This window comes from Curcuma longa, unplaced genomic scaffold (genome assembly GCF_044706935.1).
Source record: "Curcuma longa cultivar G26 ecotype Majalengka, Jawa Barat unplaced genomic scaffold, ITB_CL_G26_1.1 contig_20634, whole genome shotgun sequence".
In the NCBI taxonomy this organism is placed as follows: Eukaryota; Viridiplantae; Streptophyta; class Magnoliopsida; order Zingiberales; family Zingiberaceae; genus Curcuma; species Curcuma longa.
Window position 1 is genome coordinate 15,432 of NW_027431433.1, and position 11,490 is coordinate 26,921.

Sequence of the window (11,490 nt, forward strand, 5' to 3'; positions counted from 1 at the left end):
TTCTCATTAGGAGTTTTAAGATATTATAATTGATTTATAATATATTACAAGCATTGATATTATGAACATATGCATAGGGAGAGACTCTCTCTCACATGTGGACCGACAAGGGTGCAAATCCAAGGCTCGGATTGCATTGAACGAAGTTGACTCATGCGCAAGCACGACTTGCACGCGTCGAATACCAATCCGATCGGGATAAAATTTGCCCAAATGAATGAACTAATATTTTTCCACATAATTCCTCTTTCTGTTGCTCAAGAAATAATGGAGAATCCATAACGGTCGAGTGAAATAGGCAACCATCAATGGTCGATTGTTGACGTTTCGATCCGGTTGGGTAAATGGCCTTTATTCGGCCATTAAACACTGCCAAGGTTAGGTGCTCCTATATAAGGAAGTTGAGGCAGGCACTGGCGATGAGAGCGATAGGAGGGGATCAGGGCAACGGAGACACAGAGTTTGGAGTCACAGGTTGCATATGTGAGTCACGCGAGTAAGGAGCCGAGTGAACTGCGGATGAAGGATTTAGGGATACTTTGGTTAGTGATTTTACATTTAAGTCTGATTTAATTTAAAATTTTAATTTTTGATTTAACTGAATAAGAAATTTTAAAATCGAATCAAATTAATTGAAATAATTAATTTTTTTAGTTAAAATTTTAAAATAACTAAACTAAATTTTTTAATTTGATCAATTTGTTCGGTTTAATCGAACTTTTGCTCATTCCTATATTTATTTGTATTTGTTCTATTCCCATTGTTTTATCTGTGACACTAGCAAACATGCATCAACATTGTTGACTAACATTTGTATTAGAAAGAGAATGACTAATTTTTTGTTAGAAATGTGAATGGAAAATAGGCAAAAAGAAAGAAGGAGACTCTATTGTGAACGAGACTTTGGTTTCACATTAGGAGTTTTAAGATATTATAATTGATTTATAATATATTACAGGCATTGATATTGTGAACATATGCATGGGGAGAGACTCTCTCTCACATGTGGACCGGCAGGGGTGCAAATCCAGGGCTCGGATTGCATTGAACAAAGTTGACTCATGTGCAAGCTTGACTTGCGCGCGTCGAATGCTGAACCGGTCGTGATAAAATTTGCCCAAACGAATGAACTAATATTTTTCCACATGATTCCTCTTTTTGTTGCTCAAGAAATAATGGAGAATCCATAACTTCCGAGTGAAATAGGCAACCATCAATGGTCGGTTGTTGACGTTTCGATCCGGTTGGGTAAATGGCCTTTACTCGGCCATTAAACACTACCAAAGTTAGGTGCTCCTATATAAGGAGGTTGTAATCTTGAGCAAAATATAGTAGAAATAATAGCAAGAGAAACTCCATCCACATTCGTTCCCTTTCACTTTCTTTCTGTCATGTATCCACTTGGCAAATATACCCATGGTAGCATTCAAGTATAAACTCAGTTCGCTGCAACTACCGGTGCTTGGTGGAGATCATGATTTGCCATTGTACACTGGGAAATAAACGTCCTTCATAACCTTGAAGTGCAGCTGGAGGGGGTGAATCTATTTTAAAGAAACTACATTGAACGCAAACCTTGGTGTTTCCTTTCCAAAGTCAAAATCACTATCCTAACTCGATACAATAACCTACTCGAGCTCGGGCAATATTGCCAGTTGGGCATGCGGCTTCCCCGACTCAACAATGCTCTCCCTACTCGACGCACAAGCAACAACATCTCACTCGAACTCTACTGACTCAATAGTCGGGCAACAAATACATTCGATAGCACTCAGCGTCATTCAGGAGTACTTGGGGACTCAGTGGTAGCACTCGGCTGACTTAGCAACTCGTTCAGCTTGGATCTCTGCTACTCAACCAACTCAATTTCCTAACTTGGTAACCCAACTAGGACTTCGCTTTCTGCTTGGGCTCGCGAAGCATCAGGCCATAGACTTTGCAGCACTCAGAGAGCGACATCCCACTTGGACTCGACTGCTCACCTAGATAACCAAGCATCACTGAACTTGACATCTGAGATTTAGTCATCTCGACAGAAGTCTGAAATTGATTTTGAATAATTTCAATTCAGCAAATTCTTCTTTATCTTAGATAAAGATTGTCTAGCATTTTTTACCTTAGCCATCTCCCCCTCAACATCCATTTTAGTAGAATTCTTTCCCAAAGTCTTTTTCTTCAACGCACTGGCAGAGTTGCACTAGTTTAGCAGGTTTTCATAGGTCATTTATTGAACACACACATTCTACCAGCGATGTTGTTCCAAATACTCTAAGCAAGAGGCTTCACTAGATATAATCCACCATTGTACACAATCTAATCTGACAACATCATTCCTTCATTGGAAGTTTAAACAATTCGATCGAGTTTGTATTGTTGTTCAATCACATGGTTGATCTTGAATTGGGATCAATCATTCTCCCTCAATATTGTCTTTTATGGCGCAAATAAATTCCATCATCTTCGTGCATTCCTTTGTTTTTGTTTCATGCCATTTGTTGAATCAGCTGAAACTGAGAGAATATAATATATGAATCAAATTGATGGGAATAAAATAAAAGTTCATATTTTTTCCCCATTTTCTCTCAAAAGATAGAGATAATTGATCATTCTTATTCCTAGATTTGTAAAAATGTCAGATTAGTCTTCATAAGCATAATAAATTCTTTGAAATGATAAAAGAAGATTAGAATGAGGATTCCTCGAAGCATTCTAGAACCGTTCAATCTCTACCAACCTCTAGGAGACAATTTCGAGAATCCCTCGATCCCTACAAACCTCTAAGAGATCCAATCTCTTCCTTTTATGCTAATGTTAATTGTCACTATTTCTTTAACAAAAGATGGAATCTGTCACCTCAACAGTCTCACATGATCGACTTTATGTTCATCTATAAAGAGGTAAATTGGGAAGCTGCAGTTAGCCACTACGGGAAAGGGCATTGCCTTGTCTTCGTCGAAATTCCACTTTTGCCCATTTCAACAAATCTGTCCCGTCGTAACCAACTCAACTATGTCCCAGGGGATAATTGTCACTATCTCAATTGCCTCTAAGAATCATGCAACATGAGTCCTTTGACTTAATATAGTAAAAACATGTGAGATGAATGTCAGATTGAGTATTTTAGATCAGTAAAGCATTTTGCTTAGATATGTACTCTACTAGAGAATGCATATTCCAAGTCGAAGTTCACAAATTAAATAAGCTTGAAGTCAAATAGATTCAGTTTCCTAAAGTGTTCTCAATCAATCAAATAATCAAGTCAACAAATAATCAGATTGAGTATTTTGGATCAGTAAAGCATTTTTGTAAAATACCGAAAATTGAGGGTTAAATCATAAATAAGTCAAACCTAAAGTTGAATGGGTTTAATTAAAACCCTAACTTATCGTTAAATAGGATTAAAGAATTATGGTTTGATTAATTAAGGCCTAACTTAATTAAGAGGGTAATGGTATTAAAGGGCTAAAGGAGTTAATGGTTAACGGATCCTAAATCGACCCGTTAAGAAACCTGCAGTAAACCTAGAAATCGCGAGTTCTCCTCACTGTTCTCCCGATCGCGTTTTCTGTCCGCCTCCGTTTCTTCGTCGCCGACGCAAGAGCAGCCACGAAGTTGCGACGCCGGAGCTGGGAGGCTAAGAGAGCATCGGCAACTGAAGCGTTGAGTGGTTGGAGCTCGGTTTCGCTGGAAGGGGCTTGAATCGACGGTGGCAACGGCTAAAGGGGGGTGAGATCCGGAGGAGTAGGGAACCGATTGGTAAGAATCTCGTTGGTTTGTTGTGAATCTCCTTAGGTCGTTGATTTATTTTCCTATCCCTACGATTTGTGGTGGTGATCCGATCAGATTGGAGTCGAAGCTGGAAATCAAATATTGATTTGGGGAAGAATCGAATTAGGGCTAAGCAAGGCTAGGGCAAGGATCTAAGGTGAGTTTCTTGTTGATTTTAACTTGGTTGTATGTGTTGAATCATGAATTTGGTGGGTGATTTTGGATCGGTTTGCTTCCTACAGTGGGTTAATGTGCTTGAATCCGATTGGAGTTTTTGCTAGCAAGAAGAAAGGTAAGTTAGAATTGGGTAAGTTCTTGTTGATTTTGATCTAGATGTTGTTGATTAGCAAGCTGTTGGTTGGGGTTGATTTGTGGATGGTTCTGTTGTGAGGATTACTGTTGGATTGATCATGGTTGGCGTTTGGTTGTGTTGTGAAATCAAATTAAAGCCGATCTATTGGGTTTTACCTGTGCTAAGGGTTATGTTGAACGTGGAGTGGATCGGTTGGGTTGGAATCCTATTTTTGGGGATTGGTTTGTTTAGGTTGATACGTTGTTGATAAATGGATTTAGCTAGATTAGATTGTAAACTTTAATTACTGTTTATGATACGATATCATTTTAGTAATGATGTATTATTGTGGAATTTCAAGACTTTGATTCGTTTAGTCCTGTTCTCTCGGAGCGTATTTTCTGGGGGTTCTAGTTATCGACGATCGTCGAGATCAGGTGGGTACTCTGTACTTGGTCAATACAGGTTTTCTATTTCAGTGCATGTGTTGTCATTATCTTGTTTATCCTGTTGATACCCATGCTATTCCAGATAGTATCTAGTTGATACCTTTGATAATCATTACTTGATACCTACTATTAATCTTATGATGATCTATTGATGTCAAGTTTGATACTCTTGTTATCTGTATCATTCATCATGTTGATACTCATATGACTCATTGCTTGATACATGTTGTATGATTTTTATTTGATCTATCCATGGTTAGATTAGTCTTCACTATAGTATCATGGACATATATTGACCTCTGTTGATTCTGTTGAACATGCTAATTAACTTTAGCTATTACATGTTGGGATGATCATCATACATCCATAATAGTTGTAGGTGTTGTTGTTGTTGGATCTTACCTGACACCGTGTTGTGGTGCCACATAGGTAAGAGGTTGCACTACAGTTGGGTGCGACCAGGACTGGCTACATTACCCTCCTGCCACACTACCCCTTCCCACTTATCTTTAGTGGTCAGTTGTCGGAGCTGTGCAGTATGTCCTGTTTGGCCCCTTAGTTCACTGCCCTAGGGGGTGATTGGGGAGTGTAGAGTGTGGACAGTGACAGTTATTTTGATTGCGTTGATTGATGCATATTACATGCATTTGTTGGTAGGACTATTACATAGTTTACTTTATTCATATGATTGTGGTTGTTGCACTTGGTTGCTATGATTGTTGCACTGCGTGCTATTACATACATGATTACATGCTATGATTATGATACCTGTTGCACTGTATGATTCTTTCTTAGTGGAATCAGTTATTATATCATGTTGTATACCTTGATACCTGATACTTATTGATACCTGATACCCTGTTGATACATGATACCATGTACATGTTATTCATTTCTTCTGTACATGTTACTTTAGCTTGTACTTTGTTATTATTCCTGTTGTTTACCCTTACATGCACTTTATTCCTGTACCCACTGAGTATCTAATGTTCACTACCCAGACCCTGGGGTTGCATTGTTTTCTTCCCAGGTAGCAGATAAGTTTACTTGGAGCTTAGAGACTCGGTCGACTGCTTCCATCTCACTCCAGGAGGTTTATGTAGTGGTTGTGGTTGGGTTTGAGTATAGATTTTGTATTTCATGGACATGTACTGTAGTATGTTAATTTTGCATTTGTGGTTATTCGTTTTATCGGATTTACGCTGTTTCTGCTGCGTAAACTTACTTTTGTTGGTTGGTATGCATGTGATAGTGGTTACGTGGCCGTGTAGGCCTTATAATTGCATTTGTTGTGTATGTTGTGATGTTTTGTTGGACGTGTTATCCTTATTCCGGCTGTATGTGGTCGTGTATATTTGCATGTAGTTTAGGAAAGGTCATTGTTACAGGGGAGATGTTGTCGAAATTTTTTAGACGGCTTTTTGGGTCATGACAATTTTACTTAGATATGTACTTGACTAGAGAATATATATTCCGAGTCAAAGTTCACAAATTAGTTTGAAATCAAATAGATTCAGTTTTCTAAAGTATTTCTCAATCGATCAAATAATCAAGTCAACAATAGACTGACTATTTATGAATAAAATATTTTATTTTAATTTGAGTTGATTAAATTGAAATTTAGTCGAATGAATTTACTTGATCGATTGTTTAGTTAATCAATTGTGTTTGTGTCTTGGTATTGGATTGATCAAAATAGTCATAAGTTGACTCAAGACTTATTCTTTACAAGATATGGTTCATGGTTATAAGATTTAAAATGACTAGGATGAGCAAAATCAAATAGAACCATATCAACAATAAAAAAAATACAAGATTATCCAAGTCACTCAACTAACTAAAATCGAGTCGATTAAAGAAATAATGATGTGATTATCTAGGTGTGACTCGACTGCTAATAATCAATTTTAATTGAGCAAAGATGTTGCCTAAATATGAACTGTGATGAAGAGTTAGATTAATTTTTATCGTGCACTAATACAGATGTGCTTTTCAACACTCATGCCAAAAGCATGAAACGCTCACATCAACCACTTGTTATGCTCTCATGCCATACAAGAAGAAACGATGGAGAACAACTTCTACATCTTAGGCTCACATGATCATTCCCTAAACAATAGGAAAGGCTAATCACCCTCTAACACCTTTACCACCTTATGCAATTGTGAACTTATGTTGAAAAATGCTCTAGTGCTATTTTTTTCTCAATTAAAATGTATTTATTTTTTAAAAGAAAAAACTTTATTAATTAAGGATTTTTATTAAAAAAACTCATTTTTTTTACCTTAAAAAAGGACTCTTCTCTTCCTTTTTTTTACTTTATGAATTTTCCTTTTAGCTCTTCTTTTTCTTTCTCCTCTTTGAGAGTTGTAAAGTAAGTTTACTGTATTTTTCTGCAATATATAGTTAAAAAAAAATGTGTATCGACATATGAAAGGATGGGTGGCTAAGCAATTAACATGTGATGGTTTTGAAAAATACAACATCTACCATACCCAAAGGGTATTCCAATGATTGGCCGCAAAGTCATTAGCATCAACCATCTTAAAAGGGTGAGTCAATTCACTCCTTCAACAACTCAAAAATGTACTGAGAATGTAAAGGAACATAACCATATCATCATGCCGACGCTGTATCGGTTGGAGTCATCAAGTTACCGATAAGTTGAATCAATTTCGTCAAATTTCACCCAACAAAGGCGATGCTGCTACCCACATGCTAATTCACTTATGAATGTTTTTGTTCAATCTATTGATACAACAAAGGAAATGTGAGATGATTGGCAATTTAAGATCCTAGATTTTGACATTACCTGATCATACAAATCCCCAACTTATCATCGTGCCTCTAGTTGCACAAGTAAACAAAGTACTGAAAGCCGCCTTTGCTCCGGTGGTACATCAAATCCAAAAGTGCATATATACATATTTTGTAAGCTATCTGAATAGATTTATTTGTTTACATTGCCAATGCATAGACATGGCTCATAGTGATGCGTAAGATACACATAACACACATAAAACTAAATAAAGGGCAAAAAATGTACGCGAATTAGCATTTAAATCCTTTGCAAACCATGAACCAGAGGACAAGTATCACTGCAAGGACAATAACAGCTACCATCAGTTTGAATCGAAGGCTCTGCAACCACATCCTCCTCCGGAGTTGCCTGCCGTGCCTCTGGAAATTGTCAGCCTTAAACAAACACCAACAGATAAGAGAAAGTTCAGCATTACAATTTCCCTTGTATCTCAAAGACTACAAGACTGATAAAACACCAAGCAAAAGCCCAATTGTCTCTGTTAACGTTATAAAAAAAAACGACAAAGTACCTGAAACTGCAAACTTTGAGTCTTGTCCACCAAAAGTTCAATTTTCTCACCTCGATCGAGAACCTAGGAAGATACAAGCTTAATTTTAATACCAGCAAGCAACAAACATTAGTTGAGTTTTAAACTGAAAAAGAAATATTGAATAGTCACAGGATATCAGATTGGCTCAACTGCTCAAGGTCGTGGCACAACCTAGTTGCATACCTTAGGATTAAAGAAAGTGGAAATTTATCTTGTAGTAAAATAACTATGAAAAAAATCACAAAATAGGAAAGGCAGAATTATATGGCATTTTAGCTCAAGGTTAAGTAGCACAACCTACTAGCGGACATCGGAATGACAGAAAGTGGAAATTTATCTTGTAGTAAAAAAAACTATGAAAAAAAAAAACAAAATCAGAGAGACTGAGTTATATGGCATTCCTATTTAAATGGTTGACAAATAATTGTTCAAGAATGCTCTACTAGGAACATGGTAGGATACATATGAGTGCAAATATTTTAATTCTGCTACCAAGCTTTAATTTTTCTGAAGGATCTCATAATGCTTCATGTCAAAAAGATCTATGGAAAAACTTAGACATCATAGCTCTCCTCCTCTCAAGTACAACCTCTCTAATTATATTGCAAATACATATTCAGTAAATGATTATGTAATGCTATATGGCTAATTCTAAAAAAAATGGCATTCACCTACAGAAATGATAACTTATCATCAAATTTTAGATAGTAACACAGCAATAGAGATGTTAGTAAAATGTAATTTTTTGTATGGCATATCCATAATCCAAATGAGGCAATTCAGACATGCTTAATCAAGCATTTTCTGCATTCAAAATCTAAATCACATACCTTCTCGATATTGTCCATCATTATATCTTTAACCACTGTAACCTGTGCTTTTAACTTGGAGATCTTGCTCATTTCTTCTGGATGATTTATGCAATACTGCATATGCTCTTTCAGCCTAGGACTGCTCAGATGAATAAGAAATCAAACCATCATCCATTTAAGTGAATTAGAAATCTATGGTGGAAGGAGGGTGGGCACACATACCCAAATTCTCGGTCAAGGCTGTAAGCAATGCCGAACCTATCCTCAAATAGGTCATCATCCTCTTCATCCGCAAGTGGGTGAGGGCCTCCTCCTCCAATACTTGCTCCATACAATTGAATGAAATCATCTTTTACTCTCTCTAGAAATACAAACGGTAAAGACCTTCCAACCACTTCATCAGCGACGACAAGAAATACTACACAGAAGAAAGGCTCAAAATTTAAAGTTAAAAAAGAAAAGAATTCATGGATAATGCAAGTTAAACCAATTCAAAAAATCACAAAACCATACCGAACTCTCTATCTAAGAGAAAATTGAAGGTATGACCATCACATGAATAGGTAAACTTGTTGCTATTCTGAGGAAGTTTCTGCAAGCATTGTACAGCAATAGTACTGAAGTTCCCAGAAAATGGAGTGTGCTCTGCGAGCACAACTATGCCTTTGGCCACAAAACTATAAACTAAAGGTTGCTTGCTCATGGCGCTAAAAGTAAAGTCCTCAGTATAATCTGTATCAGTGAATCCTATCGTCTGCACAGAAAGAGAGTAAGGATTACAAGAGATCCTATCTTTTGCCCTCAAGCTAAACCACAAAACAAGAAATTGCGGTGACAACTTCAATCAAGAATCAGTGAATCCTATCGTCTGCACAGAAAGAGAGTAAGGATTACAAGAGATCATATCTTTTGCCCTCAAGCTAAACCACAAAACAAGAAATTGCAGTGACAGCTTCAATCAAGATTTCTTTAGAGAAAAAAAAAAGGGAAAAAGAAAACTTTTGAAATGACGAAAATTTCGTGACACATACATCAACATTACTTGGATTGAAAAAGCAAGAGATAAGACATAGGCCAGCATCGAAGCTTGATCGTGGAAAGGAAAAATAATAATAGTCCAAAACAAATCGAGCATACAAGAAATGTAACCTGAGAACAACTCGATGCTAAGAAATTGACAGCGAAAATCACAATCTGACCGAGAGAACCACCAAAAAGTAGGAGGATCGCACCTGGAAAACCCTAGTCTCGGTTGCTTCGTCTGCAAGCACCGAGTCTCTCCTCTCAGTTGCGATTGCTAAATGTCACCGAGGCGGAGAATGAAAGCAAGCAAAGTCCGAGTTTAAACGCCCTGCGGTGTGGGACACATTTACAACATTGACATTATTCGAGCGGAGCACAATGTCGAAAATACCCATATTTATCAGGATCGAACTTGGAAGGAAATCATTGGTATTTCAGTATATTCGCTAGAAGTGCCTGCTGATTGGTTGTTAAGAGAGATGGAATGGTGGTTGGCATGCGTGTCGCTGCGCGGTGCGTTTCCCATACTGCCCCTCTCTTGGTCCGTTTTTTATCAGTGATGCCCAATCATGACTTTTTAAAAGGATATAAAACAAAATGAATATATATCTGCAGATTGAATATTTAAAAATAATAATAATAATAATAGACGACTCAGATAAATCTATAGCGCATAGACAATTCAAACTTATAAAGATTTTGAATGAAATTGAACTAATATTATATAATCTATCTTTTTTTATCATCACATGGAGGATAATCTTTTTAATTTTAAATTATAATTTACAGATTTGATTTTATGACCATTATTTGAAACAGGTTCAAAAAATTTATGAATTTATTCATCAAAAAATTTTATCAACTTTAGTTATTTGACCATTTAAATTAATATTAGGTTGCTAAATGGGGTTAAGTGCATAGATATATTAAAGTCAAAATTTTACTAGTGCTCGTTTTATATGATCGCGACTAAATTGAGGTGACAACAGAAATGGATCACCTATACAATCCGACTTAACTTAGTCTGATTTTGATCATGACTAAGATAATTTAGGAGCTAGATTGTGCGGTTCGATCCCTAACTACGGCGTATTTGCAAGAATTTTCTTTCAAATGGAGAATGCAATCAAAGGATGTTGGGCATCTAGATTGGTCGTCGTATGCGCTTCCCGATTTACCCTGGTGGTCGGTGGGAAACTTCCGTGGGACCGGACCCATCACTCCCAGGGATTGAGTCCATAAGACTGACTGTGATTTATCATTTTTTTTAGCTTGTGTCGGATTGGACCCAACCTAATCTCCGAGTCGAATTGAGCCAAGACAGGTTATTTAGTGGTGAACTATATCAAGTATGGCGAAGAGTATATATATAATAATCTTCCTCTTTAATCTTTATAATTTGTTATGAGAGCATTATGGACGTCATAAGAATTACCCTCTGATGAGCCATTTTAAATTTATTAATACAATAATTATGTTAAAAATATAATTATAATCCGTAAATAGTAATTATTATTTTAAAAGTTATAATAGGATATAATAGAACATCATTTCAGTAAAAGATAGAATCTATAACCCAACGGCTTCACATGGTCGATCCCACGACCATCTATGAGGAAGTAAATCAAGAAGATCATTTCAGCAAAATGTGGAATCCACCACCCCAACGGTCTCACACGGTCAGCTCCACGATCATCTGTGAGGAGGTAATTAAATTGATAAACTGCAGTTCGCCACGATAGAGGAAAGTATTACCTCAGTTTCGTCGAGATTCGACTCTTGTTCACTTCAAC

At 36.8% G+C, this 11,490-nt stretch overlaps 1 protein-coding gene and 1 long non-coding RNA gene across 6 annotated transcripts; one reads left to right on the plus strand and one right to left on the minus strand.

Moving 5' to 3' along the window:
* The first annotated feature begins 3,582 nt into the window (after positions 1-3,582).
* On the plus strand, positions 3,583-5,716 carry LOC141817468 (uncharacterized). 2 transcript variants are annotated; one of them, XR_012600830.1, is made up of 4 exons: positions 3,583-3,756; positions 3,844-3,925; positions 4,011-4,060; positions 5,540-5,716. It is a non-coding gene; the product is annotated as an uncharacterized LOC141817468 (long non-coding RNA). The 2 variants fall into 2 exon arrangements; XR_012600831.1 differs by lacking the exon at positions 4,011-4,060.
* Positions 5,717-7,405: 1,689 nt separating this feature from the next.
* LOC141817467 (vesicle-associated membrane protein 727-like) lies at positions 7,406-10,042 on the minus strand. Of its 4 annotated transcripts, none has more exons than XM_074705104.1 (6): positions 9,907-10,042; positions 9,188-9,428; positions 8,897-9,092; positions 8,693-8,813; positions 7,842-7,904; positions 7,406-7,704 (listed from the first exon to the last, which is right to left on the minus strand). In XM_074705104.1, exons 2-6 carry the CDS (start codon positions 9,375-9,377, stop codon positions 7,561-7,563), a joined length of 714 nt encoding a protein of 237 aa, XP_074561205.1. In that variant the 5' UTR covers positions 9,378-9,428; positions 9,907-10,042; the 3' UTR covers positions 7,406-7,560. The 4 variants fall into 4 exon arrangements, with proteins under 4 accessions (XP_074561205.1, XP_074561207.1, XP_074561206.1 ...); XM_074705106.1 differs by having other exon boundaries at positions 9,188-9,542; positions 9,907-10,029; XM_074705105.1 differs by having other exon boundaries at positions 9,824-9,951.
* Positions 10,043-11,490: the final 1,448 nt, after the last annotated feature.